This window comes from Ctenopharyngodon idella, chromosome 24 (genome assembly GCF_019924925.1).
Source record: "Ctenopharyngodon idella isolate HZGC_01 chromosome 24, HZGC01, whole genome shotgun sequence".
NCBI classification, from domain to species: domain Eukaryota; kingdom Metazoa; phylum Chordata; class Actinopteri; order Cypriniformes; family Xenocyprididae; genus Ctenopharyngodon; species Ctenopharyngodon idella.
In genome coordinates this window covers 7,384,380-7,398,707 of record NC_067243.1, presented here as the reverse complement: position 1 = coordinate 7,398,707, position 14,328 = coordinate 7,384,380, and the positions used below count along the sequence as shown (strand labels likewise).

At 34.8% G+C, this 14,328-nt stretch overlaps 1 protein-coding gene and 1 long non-coding RNA gene across 13 annotated transcripts in view; one reads left to right on the top strand and one right to left on the bottom strand.

The window, feature by feature from the left end:
• The window catches only part of LOC127507381 (uncharacterized), an 84,971-nt gene that overhangs the window by 2,375 nt on the left and 68,268 nt on the right, over window positions 1-14,328 (top strand). For 10 of the 12 annotated variants that reach the window (XM_051884446.1, XM_051884447.1, XM_051884445.1 and 7 more), the window contains exon 3: window positions 8,315-9,019. In XM_051884446.1, coding sequence (XP_051740406.1) covers window positions 8,315-9,019 — 705 coding nt within the window. Of the gene's footprint in view, window positions 1-8,314; window positions 9,020-11,719; window positions 12,204-14,328 lie in introns of all 12 variants that reach the window. The other 2 variants (XM_051884444.1, XM_051884440.1) reach the window with 1 other exon arrangement.
• Window positions 713-3,546, bottom strand: LOC127507392 (uncharacterized). Its single transcript, XR_007928336.1, has 5 exons — window positions 3,346-3,546; window positions 2,538-2,696; window positions 2,334-2,385; window positions 2,180-2,227; window positions 713-1,321 (listed from the first exon to the last, which is right to left on the bottom strand). It is a non-coding gene; the product is annotated as an uncharacterized LOC127507392 (long non-coding RNA).

The window sequence follows — 14,328 nt, the reverse complement described above, 5'->3', positions numbered from 1 at the left end:
CCACTTTTAGCATAGCTTAGCATAGTTCATTGAATCTGATTAGACCGTTAGCATCTCGCTCAAAAATGACCAAAGAGTTTCGATATTTTTTCTATTTAAAACTTGACTCTTCTGTAGTTACATCGTGTACTAAGACCGACGGAAAATGAAAAGTTGCGATTTTCTAAGTTGATATGGCTAGGAACTATACTCTCATTCTGGCGTAATAATCAAGGAACTTGCTGCTGTACCATGGATGGAGATAGGACTAACTGCAGAACCGCAGAACCATACGTAATGACAGTCTGAGGACGACAGCGCCAGACTAACAGCCTGAGGCTGGAAGTGGGCGGAGCAAATTTATCTTCGTAGGCATTGCTCCATTTGGAGCTTTTTAAAGTTTAAAACCATGTTAATGTCAAATATTTTATTAAAACGATCTAATTGAAATGATATAGATAGATAGATAGATGATAGATATACTCACATTGTGTTAATAGCTTAATCATATACACACACACATAAAAGTTACTATATATATATACATACATCTATATAGATAGATAGATGATAGATACTCGCAGTGTTAATAGCTTAATCATATACACACAAACACATAAAAGTTACGAGATATATATATATATTGAAGCCCATTTACAAGTTAAATGTTCATCAATTTGTTTTATGTCTTAAATGATTAACTGAATATAAATTGAACACAAAGCTTAAACACTGAAAATTATAAAGATTTATTAATTTAATTAATTAATTTTACTCAAGCATTTCAGAATGAACCATTGTTTTTAATAATATATAATACATGTTACACAGTTGTACACTAGATTGCATGAATTAAGCAAATTCAGATCCATCAAACCCAAAAACAAAACACAAAAGATATTTATTTAATTTTAATAAAATGTACTGCAAAAGCATTATATAGCTACTAGCTGTGCTTTGCTCTAAAAAATTGCTAAATCAAACCAAAGAGTGTAAATTGAACAGCAGGTACATGATGACAAATTAAATCTTTAAAAAAAAAAAAAAAAAAAAAAAAATCAAATCTCCATAAACATGCAATTAATTACAAGACTCTTTTTGTCCAGACACTCATTAAGAAAAATGTCCATATCATCCTTAATTTGTAAGCAAAACACTAAAGGCTCTTTGGCCAGTTGTCTGTCATCATCCTTTTCAGCCTGTGAAAAATGAAGAGGGGTTTTTTCCTCGTCTTCCTCTTTCAATATCAGAAAGCACGGCTCTTCCACTAAATGCTTGAAGACTTTTGGTTGTTGTGCAGCCATTCAAGTGCAGCGCAGAGGTCTTCTGTGATCTGTGGCTCCTTCATGAGAGAAGGGTACAAACAAATGGGATGAAATGTTAGAAGTGTTTTTACCAATACTTTGTGTTGTAGTCAGGATGTAGCACAGCATGTAAAAAAAGTTTCACATAATAAAGTTTTGACATTCTGTTTTTCTCATGTTTATATATTGAAGACAGAAATCATACCCTGTTACTAATGAAATTAATCAATTATGTTCAGTTTTAATTTATTTATTTTTTTAAAAAGGCAAGCAATTCACATGACGCTGCACTTAACCCCGCGTTATCGCCGTCCTAAACACCACTTTTAACCGTGGGTAAAGTAACGCTCCACATATTGCTTGTATATTTACACGCTTTTGACAGTCACAGAAACACTGTGCATTGTATATAAATAGAAAATTCAGCATTTGAAAGAAAAAAACAACAAATGCTGACAGAAAATGCAACAATTGCAGTGCAGAAAATACTGTTTAATTCTTTTATAGTCTGAAATGTCCTTTCGAGATAAACTTGATAGTGAAGTTGACTATATGTAATGAGGATGTGCAATGCCTGAGCATTTATGTAAACATATTGTGTGCTTTGTTCATCCAATCAGTGACACTGACACTGCCGATATGCTAATAAGGACGTTAACCCAGGGCTTAGTAATGTACAGTGTGAAACGCTCAGAATTAATTGTTAACCTCAGGTAAATGATGATCAGTGTGAAACATGAATTAAGATGACCCAGGATTCTGTTTACCTGGGGTGTACAATCACCCAGGGTTAACTATTTCAAGTATGAAAAGCCCTGATATTTGTTTTAGATTCTAATGAAAAGAGAAGTTCATACATTTTTAAAAAACTTTTAACTTTCCCTTCTTTTTCTTACCATTAACATGAAGATCCCACAGTCAATAGAGCAGGTCAACGGAACATTCTAAAACAATACAAAAGTATTAAGTTATTCCTGAAAAGATTTGACAGATATAATGCACCATCTGTATAAGTAGCTTATGTGTTTATGAAAGTCTTATGAAACTAACCTTGTTTTTGATCAGCTTCCACTGTCCTGGGGTGATTCTGCTTGTCAATTTACTGCATTGGAAAATCAAAACAGAAAAACTTAAATATATAACCATAAAAATTGCATAAAAGAGACAAGTTTCGTTGTTCTAAAGTCAAAATTACTACTTACTGCATTGCAAAAACAACATTTTAAATTCAGAATACAAAAGAAATGTTCATACCTCCATGGACAACAGCCTTTTTGAAGTGAATTTGAAGGTGTGCATTCAACTTGTGCCGTCTGGTCGGTTTAAAAACACTGGGCAGTGGAAATTGTTAAAGCACGTTTTGCATCGCTGTAAATGAAGTAAAGCGGAGCATCTCCCAATACTAGTATGCCTCTAAAAATCCACAAAAACATTGGTCAGTATTGTAAAATGTAACCAATGAAATAAAATACAGCACCAACAACAAAGTAAAATCACAAACCAGGAATATATAACCAACCAGGTGAAAAAATACTATAGTGAATTGTAGTATACTGTATATATTATAGTATTTACAACACTGTGTTAATGAATGCTACAGAATATAGTAGTATTAACTATAGTGAACTGATAAACGGTAATAAATACTGTAGTATACTTTAGTTTTTACTACAGTAAACTGTAGTGTATATTGTAGTATAATATACCCTAAAGTTGTAAAAAACTTAGTACAATATTGGGTAAAGTAATTTGTTTATATTACTATAGTTGTTATATTATCACAGCAACTATAGAATTACCACAATAAATTAATTCAAGTACTTATAGTACTATAGTGTGGTTCAAAAACACTATAGTATTTACTATAAATTACTATAGTATTTTTTTTCACCTGGGCGCAAGCAAGGCGAGACGATTTGTAAAATATCAAAAGACGCGATAAAGTGACTTTGAAGCCCATTTACAAAATATTTGAGTCATGTTAAGTGTTTACGATCGGTTAAATACACAACAAATAAACGTGATCGATTAAAAACACAACACAAAGAAACTTTTTTTTTACCGTGTTCTCTTCTTCCGCCATTGTTTGTTTGTTTGTCGCTAACTCCGCCCACATCCGGCGTGAGACTGTTACTCCGCCCACATCCGGCCTCAGGCTGTTAGTCTGGCGCTGTGGTCCTCAGACTGTCATGACGTATGGTTCTGCGGTTCTGCAGTTGGTTGCTGTTGGGGTATGGTTGCAGCAGGCGCAATGACATTATGCAGCGTCTCTCACAAATGTCGCATGGTTGCAAGGCACGCTCCCTGTGCAAGCAGGGTACGTCCTTATTGGTAAAAAATATTTTATTATTAGGCTTAAATGAAAATATCATCACAGTGAGACTTGGTAACCACAGGTAAAACCATACATGGCTACTCACTACCACTGTCAAATGATATTATATTATGATATGTTATATAGGTCTATAAAAACACCTAAACACTGGTAAAAACTATACACACCTTCACAAAGAAACGAATTGTATATTCCCCTACCCACCTAATAAATATATTGCAATATAAATGGCTATAACATAATTTTCAATATAAATATTCCAATTTTCCACAAACCATGGTAATTTACTACAGTTTATTCATGGTAAAATTTTGTGTGTTAGTGTGGTGATTTGGGGATTTAAAAGTCTTATCTTCATTCATGGCACAATGTTTCTCCCGTTTTCCTCATCAATCTTGTTGGGAATGCTGGCTGTTTCATCCAATTTAAAATTAGTTTAATCATCGAGTGATTTGTAGTTTGTAACCGAGAGGTGTGTGTCGAATTGAAACACTTCTCACTAGATGTCGCAACGCGGTTTAATAATGGTGACCGGGAATAAACGCAGCTCCTTTAAGCTTTCGTTCCGTTATCCACTGGGGCGTGCTGCGTAGTGCAAAGTAAACTAGTGAAACGCCTGAAAACAGCGCTATTTGTTCTGTATTTATTGTTACCGACCGAGGAATCACCTCAGATGATTCAGTGACAGAGCGGTCCGAAATCTTTTCAGATTGTTATGCAAGCGCCCTTGGCCAATTCACGGAAAAGAATCGAGACAAAAGAATGATTAATTCACGAATGACTGATATCACTGGTTCCTTCGACAGAAATAGACACATAACAGCTGAAAACATTTCTCAGGTCAGTCGGAAGAGCGTGCATGGTACAAACAGTGTGTATATAGCCGTACAGCTGCATGCGCCACTGCGGCCACGATATCTAACCAAATTTAGCCGCACCGCCAAGAAAAGAGGAGGAGGGAAATTGGGGTCCCACGGGCCAAATGAATATGATTGTCGGGCCGGATTTGGCCCGCGGGCCGCCAGTTTATGAGCCCTGGGCTACATTATTTTAGAATCATATTGAGAGTTTTAAATGTCAGAATTTTGTTCTATAAGAGTTTTAAGCCGTTTACTGATTTATTTTGTTCCTCCAGTGAGTGGAGGAGGTTCATTCGGATCACGATCAACATCAGACCCAGTTTCCACTTCATCATGTTCCAGAGATTCATCTCTCACATACGTGTCAGGGGCCATAAAACTATATTACAGCATTGAATTAATACCACCAAACAGTGAGTATCTTCTGTTTTATTTGGCACTTTCAGTAACTTTTGTCTCACTGTGACATTTTTTTTTAAAGCATTAGAGCCCGTGTTTTCCATGAATCCCATCTGTTTGGTTGTGAAAATGTAATATTTAAATGTAGATTGTTATAAATCTGTTACCACGTTTTTTCCCCCCATCACAAAAGAAATTTAAAAATAAAAATAAAGAAATTTCATATAAAACAGAAATAAGAGTTAAAAAATCCCATCTGATTAATAAAGTATTTGTATAATGTTTTAAAGGACAACTGATAATGATTACCAATAGGCTACATTATTTTTAGAAACACATTGAGAGTGTTAAATATCAGATTTTTGTTCTATAAGAGTTTTAAGTCATTTACTGATTTATTTTGTTCCCACAGTGAGTGGAGATGAGCAGTCGGACACAAGGTCTGTGGGAAGTTCTGGTTACGGTTCACTCAGATCACTATCATCAGCAGACAGCGGTTCAGATGTTAGTTCATTACGCTCAATAGCCTCATCTCACAGCTCAGGATTCGGGTCTTTGCGGTCCATGCCGGAGTCTTAGGGACCTTCAGGAACCAGACGGACACTTGCTCTGCCCAAGATCCCAAAACTTTTCCCAAGAAGAGTAAAGAAGCATGACAAGCATGAAGAAGACACTAAAAAAACTTGAATTATATAAAATTAATGAAAGAGAAATTGTGTCTTTAAATGTTGACATTTATAGTTTTGACAATGTTTAATGATAAATATTACTAAAACTAAAAGGTATATGCAGTTGTTTTAACCTTGAGTAATTCACATTAGCAGAGCTGTAACAAATATATTTATACGTAATTAACATTGACATTTTTTGATTATTTTGTCATAGATTTGTCAATTAAACTTTCTGTATAATTCTGCAATTTCTGTATAAATCCCAGATTTATGTTCATGTACACAGACACACAGAAGCTTTGCTGTCTACTGTTGGCAAATCCAGCTCGCTTCTTTTGAAAGCTAAAGTGTTTTAGCTGCTATTTATGTATTGTTCATGATTTGAAGCTTCTAATGCAGCGTCCTAAACATCAAAATCCTCCTCAAGAGATCATAAGTGCATACGTGACTCAGCTAATGCTTATATTAATTCCAGAATAGTCTGAAGTTATTGACTTCCTCCAATAAAGCACAAAAATACACTGAACACAAGAATCGAGTGAAATAGTTTTTCATTTGTAATCAGACAGATATAGTTATATTTAAAATCAATATTGCATTGTAATGTATTCTGGGATTACATTACTTGAGAAGGATACATGTTCACTGCCTCAGAACTGGTTAAAATGAGAAATTTTACAAGGCAGGATAATTTTGCTTCTGAACATGAACCATATAGTGGAGTGTGAAGATGACTAAATGATGTCTAGACAGGCAGCTCAAATCATTGTTCTATCATATTGAACAAAGCGACATTAATCAATTCACTGTCAGATATCAGCCTGCATGTAAAGAACCCTTAATAGTTCAAATGAAAAAGCATAAATGAAAAAAGTAAAATGTGTTTCATATAGTGTTGGTCCTGCTGTTGTTTTGACAGGGCATTGGTTCATTCAGTGGATCTGGATATGGACGGGATCTCAGTGATTCAGAAGAGCTCTGAACATCTTGAACAACAGAAATCTGACTGCCTTAAATAACAATTAAACTGATGTTGTTTCTGTAAATATTACATTTAGAAACATTTGTTTCATATAGATTTCTTCCATATTTTAACATTTGTCAATCCTGAAGAAGAATGAATGGAATGTAAAATATGTAATGTATCAAAAACATTTGAACAATGACATTTAGACTTATTCTTTTCTGTACTAAATGTGAAAGAAAATGTTATAAGGCCATGTTGATGCTTGAATCATTTACTTGTGTTTTGATTGTTCTGTATATCACAAGAACTTACATTAAGATTAAATAATTAAAGACTCTTGTGGTGAAAATCAAGTTGTTAATATGTCAGTGTGGTGTTTTTAATGCTTTAAGAAAAGTCAGCAGCACTGCTGAGTATTTTCAACTTAAAACTGCAGTGAACCAAAGACGCGGTTTGAAACCGCAGTTGCTCTCTACATCACGTTGCACAAACATATATCAGTCGATGTACCAGTATTTCCACTTGCCATTGTGTTGTGTTTACTATAGTAAAGTTGAGCGAGTGGATCAGATATTATGAGCTGGTGTGATTGAGTGGTGGCGGGGGCTAATTTGCATATTCATGAATCTGCTTATACTACATGAAGCAAGGGTGTAGAGTTACATTCAAACTATTTTAGGGCATGAAAATTATTTTCACAACGTTTAAATATGCCAATTTGATTATCAAATATGAGTTTTAATGGATAAAATTATTGACTGCAGGGAGGCTAAATAATTCTACAACTTGCAACTGTTAATAGTTACTTTTTTAAAAGTAAGTAGGCTGTATATCTTTTCATCGTGGGATTAAGGTAGGGTAGTTTGGTAAGTAAGGTAAAGTAGGGTAGTTTGATTAATCGTGGGTAGTTTACTCTTAAAACATCAGTCACTTTTTAAATATCTGGATTTAAAGATATCACTTTTGAAAAAAATAGCTAACATCTTATTTTTGTGTGTGTGTAAATTAACCTCGAAAATCACCTTTGCACTCACCTGTACACCTGTAGCCCCGCCCATGTTCTGAAACTCCTGTGTGAAAGTCCAGAAAGATCAACACTACTAGAGTGATAGTGAACCTACATTTACTCTGGAACTTCGACTGACAAAATGGAGTTAAGTAAGCATTTTTTTTTATTTTAAAAACTAAACCTCTTTTCCTTGTTAATTCATTGTAAAAATGTCTTTTATTTAAACTCGACGTGTTTACTGTTTCTGTGAGACATTATGACTGCTTTCACTTTCATATTGGTCGATACAGCTAATAATGTTTTGTAAGATATTTAGGGCTTGCTTTTTGTTCTCCATAAAGTCGTTTATGCTTATAAATATGGCTTGTCACTGATTGCGTTAAGGTTTATTTGCAGAATACAGTCATGTGTTTTAAAGTGTGTGGCTGTGCAACTATGATTGTGTCAGATGCGCGCGAGAGATTTATTCATTAATTTAGTTCAGCGGTTTTACATGTTGTATATTTTTAAAAAATATATATATTTACTGAAAACAAGTTTTTTTAGCAACAAATGGCAATTTAGCCCTGAGTTTTATGTAATATGTGTTTTTTTCTCCTGATTGAGAAAATTCAACGATTCATTTCTTCATAATTTAGTTAACCATGGATGATGATTAACTTAACTCCATTCATTTGGCATTTGTATTATTATGATTAGCATATTTTTATTTTTCAGTACAGCTTTCTTGTTAACTGTTCAGAAAGCACAAACAACAGCATAAGTGTGTTTTGTTCTCTATTTGTTTCAGGTGACGCTCAACATCTCTCAGATCTGAGGATTGTGTTGATGGGGTATAGATATGCTGGTAAGAGTTCATCAGGAAACACCATCCTGGGCAGAGAGGAGTTTGACTTGAAGAGATCTGCTCAGTGTGTGAGGAGACATGGAGAAGTAGCAGACAGACACATCACTGTCATTGAAGCTCCAGGATGGATAATTAATGTTCCTGTAGAGGAGAGTCCTGAGATACTGAAACAGGAGATTTTGCTCAGTGTGTCTCTGTGTCCTCCAGGACCACACGCTGTACTACTGATCATAGATGTGGATGATGGATTTAAAAAGACCGAGAGAAAAGCATTGCAGGATCATCTGGATCTTCTCAGTGAGAGAGTCTGGAGTCACACTATAGTTCTGTTCACTCGTGGAGACTCTCTGTTAGACACATCTATAGAGCAGCACATTGAGAGTGAAGGACAGGATCTCCAGCGGCTGCTGGACAAATGTGGGAACAGGTATCATGTTCTCAACAATCACAACAGGAGTGACGACACTCAGATCAAGGAGCTGCTGGAGAAGATTGAGGAGACAGTGGCACAAAACAACGGCCGCCATTTTGAAATAGACAGAAAGATTTTACAGAAGATGAAAGAGAGAAGAAGAGCAGAGGAAGAGAGAGCAAAAGAACGAATGAAGAGGATGAAGAAACAGAGAGAAAACATCAGATCACAGATGAGTGAGTCCACATACTTTATAGTGCAGATATTCACACTGATATATGAAGTAAATCATGAAAATGTAACAGTCACAGCAATAATAACAAGAAACTTCTCGTCATTAACTGTTATTTGTAGATTCATTCCCAATATCAGCTCACAGTGACGCTCCTAAAAGCTGTTACTGAAGGAAATAAACACTTTCATTTCTTAAACAATCCAGTTCTTCATAGGGTGTGCTGTTGAAAATGGAAATCGCTTTACCTAATCCATAGAAAACAATACAAAAAAACAAAACAAAAACAAAACAAAAAAACAACAACAGCAAACAAACAAAAAATAACTGCAAACAGCTTGTCTTGAATATAACTTAAACATCATCTTTACATCTATAGACACGCTCATGTTTGTCTGTTCTGAAGCAGCAGGAAGTGAGTCTCGTCAAACACACTTTGAAAGAACATTACAAGTAAAAACTACTAGACTGCTGGAGGATCTATGTTTCATTTGGAGCAAAAATATGCCATGTAAAATGGACATTGGAAAGATTTGCACTCTTGATAGAAGCAATTTTTAGAAAAGAAAAAAAAATGTCAACATGTTTACAGTTTCTGTGAGACACTTTTACTGCTTTCATATTTTTCACTAAATATAAGCAGTCACAAACTGTGTTTTTTGTCTTTCTTTCCATCTAGTAAGTGAATGTAAATGTAATACAGTCATGTGTTTGCTGGAGCTAATAGACACCAGTGCATTGATAACACTTTCCCAGGTGTGAACACACACAAGAGAGAGATTCATTCACTGGTTTAGAGCACCAATTTAATTATTTTTAATGAATATACTTCCTAAAAACATTATTATGAAGCTATTTGTAATTTAATTTTGCTTAATCTATGTGTTCTGTGATCTTGAAATTAATCAATTTTCTTTTGTCCATAATTCATAATTATTTTCCACTGATAACTTTTGCTCAAATCTAATTTAAGAGTTGATTTAATGTCAGATACACTTACAGTCAAACTAAAATTTATTCAGACACCTTGAACATTTCATTCATTAATTCAGTTTATTCACTATAGTTTAAAAAATGGTAATAAAATATGACAAGATTTCAGAGTTAAACTGTGTCAGAAAAAAATAATCTTAATTATGTCAGATAACACTTAAGCAAAACATGGTCAGGTCAAAGTGTCTGAATAATTTTTAGTTCCAAATTTTTATCAGTTTTACTGGTAGTCCACTGTATGAAGAATTTTTGGGTATAATATGTCACAGTTTACTTTATTTTGCTATCCTCACTTACAGAAATGAACTATAGTGTCCTGCACCCACTAGTAAAAATATATATTAAAGATATCAAAAATGTCTGAATAATTTTTGGTTTAACTGTAGATGTAATTTTTATCAATAATGTGTAGTTTGACACTCATACAGATATGGTAAACTTTATTTCAGTAACTCTTTTCCACAGATAGAGAGATTATTTAAAGGGATAGTTCACCCAAAAATGGAAATTCTGTCATCATTTACTTGCCTTCATGTCGTTCCAAACCTGTAAGACTTTCGTTCATCTTCAGAACACAAATGAAGATCTTTTTGATAAAATCTGAGAGATTTCTGTCCCTCCAGCAGCTACACAATTACCAAACTGATGCTTCAAAAAGTTCATAAAGAGATCATAAAACTATGAATTGAGCGGTTCAGTCCACATTTTCTCAAGAGACTCGATCGCTTTATATGATGAACAGATTGAATTTAGGCTTTTATTCACATAAACACTGATCAACTCACACATCAGTTATAAACAGAAGCTCAAGCATGAGGTTCATTCTCGTGTTACGCATCACATTTGAGCTTCAGCAAGAACCAATGAGGTTTTCTTGCACGTCAAGCAAATATGGTTGAGCTTCTGTTTATGTGCGCTGATCAATATTTATATGTGAATAAAAGCCTAAATTAAATATCCAGCGTTAGCGTCAGTTCTGGCAGGTCACGTCAAGTCAAGCTCGCATCAGCTGACTCCCAGGTGACTTACGTCTACCTATAGGTATACGACGCCTATCACGGCATTCAAATATAAGCTCCTCAGTATTATCAGCAGCTATTACATTTCTCAGGAGCGAATTACCCTCCTCCATCCCAGCTCCTCCTCTCTTCAGTCAGGATTCCTCTGAATCAAACTATTCTTGAAATATCTGTACATGTTAAATTATTGACATTAAATATATCTGCATATGTTGGTTCTGTTCTGTTTACCCTAGGGGGGTTATTGCTGCTCTCCCTGCTCTTATCAATGCTAGGCTGCATGGATGCGCAGGGAGTTCTTTCCCAGAACAGAATCATACCGCCAATACAAACTCTATGCAATTATCAATCATATTTGACAATAGTGGTCCTGACAAAACTGTTCATCATATAAAGTGATCGTGTCTCTTTAGAAAATTTGGACTAAACCGCTCAATTCATATGGATTAGTTTTACAATCTCTTTATGAACTTTTTGAAGTGTCAAAGTGTCAGCTGCTAGAAGGACAGAAATGTCTCAGATTTCATTAAAAAGATCTTTATTTGTGTTCTGAAAATGAACGAAAGTCTTAGGAAAGACATGAAGGTGAGAAATTAATGACAGAATTTTAATTTTTGAGTGAACTAACCCTTAAAGAAGACTTAAGATGTCACCCACATTAAGAAGTTTGTTTTGTCCTCTATTTGTTTCAGGTGACGCTCAACATCTCTCAGATCTGAGGATTGTGTTGATGGGTAATAGAGCTGCTGGTAAGAGTTCATCAGGAAACACCATCCTGGGCAGAGAGGAGTTTGACTTGAAGAGATCTGCTCAGTGTGTGAGGAGACATGGAGAAGTAGCAGACAGACACATCACTGTCATTGAAGCTCCAGGATGGTGGAGGAATTACACAGTAGAGGAGAGTCCTGAGATACTGAAACAGGAGATTTTGCTCAGTGTGTCTCTGTGTCCTCCAGGACCACACGCTGTACTACTGATCATAGATGTGGATGATGGATTTAAAGAGACTGAGAGAAAAGCATTGCAGGATCATCTGGATCTTCTCAGTGAGAGAGTCTGGAGTCACACTATAGTTCTGTTCACTCGTGGAGACTCTCTGTTAGACACATCTATAGAGCGGCACATTGAGAGTGAAGGACAGGATCTCCAGCAGCTGCTGGACAAATGTGGGAACAGGTATCATGTTCTCAACAATCACAACAGGAGTGACGACACTCAGATCAAGGAGCTGCTGGAGAAGATTGAGGAGACAGTGGCACAAAACAACGGCCGCCATTTTGAATTAGACAGAAAGATTTTACAGGAGATGAAAGAGAGAAGAAGAGCAGAGGAAGAGAGAGCAAAAGAACGAATGAAGAGGATGAAAAAAAGGAGAGAAAACATCAGATCACAGATGAGTGAGTCCACATACTTTATAGTGCAGATATTCACACTGATATATGAAGTAAATCATGAAAATGTAACAGTCACAGCAATAATAACAAGAAACTTCTCGTCATTAACTGTTATTTGTAGATTCATTCCCAATATCAGCTCACAGTGACGCTCCTAAAAGCTGTTACTGAAGGAAATAAACACTTTCATTTCTTAAACAATCCAGTTCTTCATAGGGTGTGCTGTTGAAAATGGAAATCGCTTTACCTAATCCATAGAAAACAATACAAAAAAACAAAACAAAAACAAAACAAAAAAACAACAACAGCAAACAAACAAAAAATAACTGCAAACAGCTTGTCTTGAATATAACTTAAACATCATCTTTACATCTATAGACACGCTCATGTTTGTCTGTTCTGAAGCAGCAGGAAGTGAGTCTCGTCAAACACACTTTGAAAGAACATTACAAGTAAAAACTACTAGACTGCTGGAGGATCTATGTTTCATTTGGAGCAAAAATATGCCATGTAAAATGGACATTGGAAAGATTTGCACTCTTGATAGAAGCAATTTTTAGAAAAGAAAAAAAAATGTCAACATGTTTACAGTTTCTGTGAGACACTTTTACTGCTTTCATATTTTTCACTAAATATAAGCAGTCACAAACTGTGTTTTTTGTCTTTCTTTCCATCTAGTAAGTGAATGTAAATGTAATACAGTCATGTGTTTGCTGGAGCTAATAGACACCAGTGCATTGATAACACTTTCCCAGGTGTGAACACACACAAGAGAGAGATTCATTCACTGGTTTAGAGCACCAATTTAATTATTTTTAATGAATATACTTCCTAAAAACATTATTATGAAGCTATTTGTAATTTAATTTTGCTTAATCTATGTGTTCTGTGATCTTGAAATTAATCAATTTTCTTTTGTCCATAATTCATAATTATTTTCCACTGATAACTTTTGCTCAAATCTAATTTAAGAGTTGATTTAATGTCAGATACACTTACAGTCAAACTAAAATTTATTCAGACACCTTGAACATTTCATTCATTAATTCAGTTTATTCACTATAGTTTAAAAAATGGTAATAAAATATGACAAGATTTCAGAGTTAAACTGTGTCAGAAAAAAATAATCTTAATTATGTCAGATAACACTTAAGCAAAACATGGTCAGGTCAAAGTGTCTGAATAATTTTTAGTTCCAAATTTTTATCAGTTTTACTGGTAGTCCACTGTATGAAGAATTTTTGGGTATAATATGTCACAGTTTACTTTATTTTGCTATCCTCACTTACAGAAATGAACTATAGTGTCCTGCACCCACTAGTAAAAATATATATTAAAGATATCAAAAATGTCTGAATAATTTTTGGTTTAACTGTAGATGTAATTTTTATCAATAATGTGTAGTTTGACACTCATACAGATATGGTAAACTTTATTTCAGTAACTCTTTTCCACAGATAGAGAGATTATTTAAAGGGATAGTTCACCCAAAAATGGAAATTCTGTCATCATTTACTTGCCTTCATGTCGTTCCAAACCTGTAAGACTTTCGTTCATCTTCAGAACACAAATGAAGATCTTTTTGATAAAATCTGAGAGATTTCTGTCCCTCCAGCAGCTACACAATTACCAAACTGATGCTTCAAAAAGTTCATAAAGAGATCATAAAACTATGAATTGAGCGGTTCAGTCCACATTTTCTCAAGAGACTCGATCGCTTTATATGATGAACAGATTGAATTTAGGCTTTTATTCACATAAACACTGATCAACTCACACATCAGTTATAAACAGAAGCTCAAGCATGAGGTTCATTCTCGTGTTACGCATCACATTTGAGCTTCAGCAAGAACCAATGAGGTTTTCTTGCACGTCAAGCAAATATGGTTGAGCTTCTGTTTATGTGC